Source organism: Poecilia formosa, unplaced genomic scaffold (assembly GCF_000485575.1).
Source record: "Poecilia formosa unplaced genomic scaffold, Poecilia_formosa-5.1.2 Scaffold626, whole genome shotgun sequence".
NCBI lineage: Eukaryota > Metazoa > Chordata > Actinopteri > Cyprinodontiformes > Poeciliidae > Poecilia > Poecilia formosa.
The window spans coordinates 86,419-88,277 of NW_006800565.1; the positions used below are offsets into that span (position 1 = coordinate 86,419).

The 1,859-nt window shown below is 54.1% G+C and overlaps 1 protein-coding gene across 1 annotated transcript in view; it reads left to right on the top strand.

Moving 5' to 3' along the window:
- The first annotated feature begins 288 nt into the window (after window positions 1-288).
- Window positions 289-1,859, top strand: part of LOC103130352 (putative ferric-chelate reductase 1) — a 23,893-nt gene continuing 22,322 nt past the window's right edge. The window contains exons 1-3 of the mRNA XM_016665850.1: window positions 289-522; window positions 644-745; window positions 836-986. Coding sequence (XP_016521336.1) covers window positions 304-522; window positions 644-745; window positions 836-986 — 472 coding nt within the window. The 5' untranslated portion in view covers window positions 289-303. The remainder of the gene's footprint in view (window positions 523-643; window positions 746-835; window positions 987-1,859) is intronic.

The window sequence follows — 1,859 nt, forward strand, 5'->3', positions numbered from 1 at the left end:
TTGGGTCAGAACCAGTTCCTTCCTTTGGGTCAGAACCAGTTCTAGCCTTTGGGTCAGAACCAGTTCTAGCCTTTGGGTCAGAACCAGTTCTAGCCTTTGGGTCAGAACCACTTCCTTACTTTGGGTCAGAACCAGTTCCCTCCTTGGGTCAGAACCAGTTCCCTCCTTGGGTCAGAACCAGTTCTAGCCTTTGGTTCAGAACCAGTTCCTTACTTTGGGTCAGAACCAGTTCCCTCCTTGGGTCAGAACCAGTTCCCTCCTTGGGTCAGAACCAGTTCCCTCCACTGCCCAGGAATCTCTCTGATGATTGGTCCTGTCTCCCTGCAGTCCATCTCCAATGTCGGCTGCGGTTCCACCAAGCTGTGCTTCAGCCAGCCCACAAACTGTGATCCCTCCACCAGCTCCAACTGCTTCTTCATGTCAGCCAGACTTCTGACTCCGCCCGAATCCGGGGTCCAGTACGAGCTGTCCGGACCTGCTCAAGGATACGTGGCTTTTGGGTGGTCAGATGATCAGATGATGGTGAGGAAACCAAACCAGATGTTGGTTATGAAGTCCAAATGTTTCCTGGACCTTTTCAGTGCTGCAGTGTCAGAAGGTAGAGAACAGAAGGTTCAGTTTCTGCTCCGTCTCCCATCCTCAGGGTCAAGATGACATCTACCTCTGTGGCCTGAACAGTACTGGAGCTGTTGATGTGCAGCGGGCCTTCTCTGTTGGACACACAGCTCCAACGGTTCAACCTAAGGTACTTCATCCCCACCAGGACGCCCTGGTCAAGGAGCATTCAGAGGTTGGTTCCTTACCCCAAACCATGACCAGTGAATGTCTCTGGCAGGGAGCCATCTCAGATATACAGACCTCCAACCAGAACGGGGTCCTGGCCTGCACATTCACCTCCAAGAACGCCATCTTCACTTCCAGCAACTTCAGCTTCACCTCCAACCAACTCTTCTACCTGCTGCTGGCCTATGGACCCAGCTCCAACGGTAGGAAGACCCTGACTCNGACCCGTCTATGTTCTGGGTGGACCCATCTGTTCTGGGTGGACCCGTCTATGTTCTTGTTGGACCCATCTGTTCTGGGTGGACCCGTCAATGTTCTGGGTGGACCCGTCTATGTTCTGGGTGGACCCATCTCTTCTGGGTGGACCTGTTTATGTTCTGGGTGGACCCATCTCTTCTGGGTGAACCCGTCTATGTTCTGGGTGGACCCATCTGTTCTGGGTGGACCCATCTCTTCTGGGTGGACCTGTCTATGTTCTGGGTGGACCCATCTGTTCTGGGTGGACCCATCTCTTCTGGGTGGACCTGTCTATGTTCTTGGTGGACCCATCTGTTCTGGGTGGACCCATCTGTTCTGGGTAGACCCGTCTATGTTCTGGGTGGACCCATCTGTTCTGGGTGAACCCGTCTATGTTCTGGGTGGACCCATCTGTTCTGGGTGGACCCATCTATTCTGGGTGGGCCTGTCTATGTTCTGGGTGGACCCATCTGTTCTGGGTGGACCCGTCTATGTTCTGGGTGGACCCGTCTATGTTCTGGGTGGACCCATCTCTTCTGGGTGAACCCGTCTATGTTCTGGGTGGACCCATCTGTTCTGGGTGGACCCATCTCTTCTGGGTGGACCTGTCTATGTTCTGGGTGGACCCATCTCTTCTGGGTGAACCCGTCTATGTTCTGGGTGGACCCATCTGTTCTGGGTGGACCCATCTCTTCTGGGTGGACCTGTCTATGTTCTGGGTGGACCCATCTCTTCTGGGTGAACCCGTCTATGTTTTGGGTGGACCCATCTGTTCTGGGTGGACCCATCTCTTCTGGGTGGACCTGTCTATGTTCTGGGTGGACCCATCTCTTCTGGGT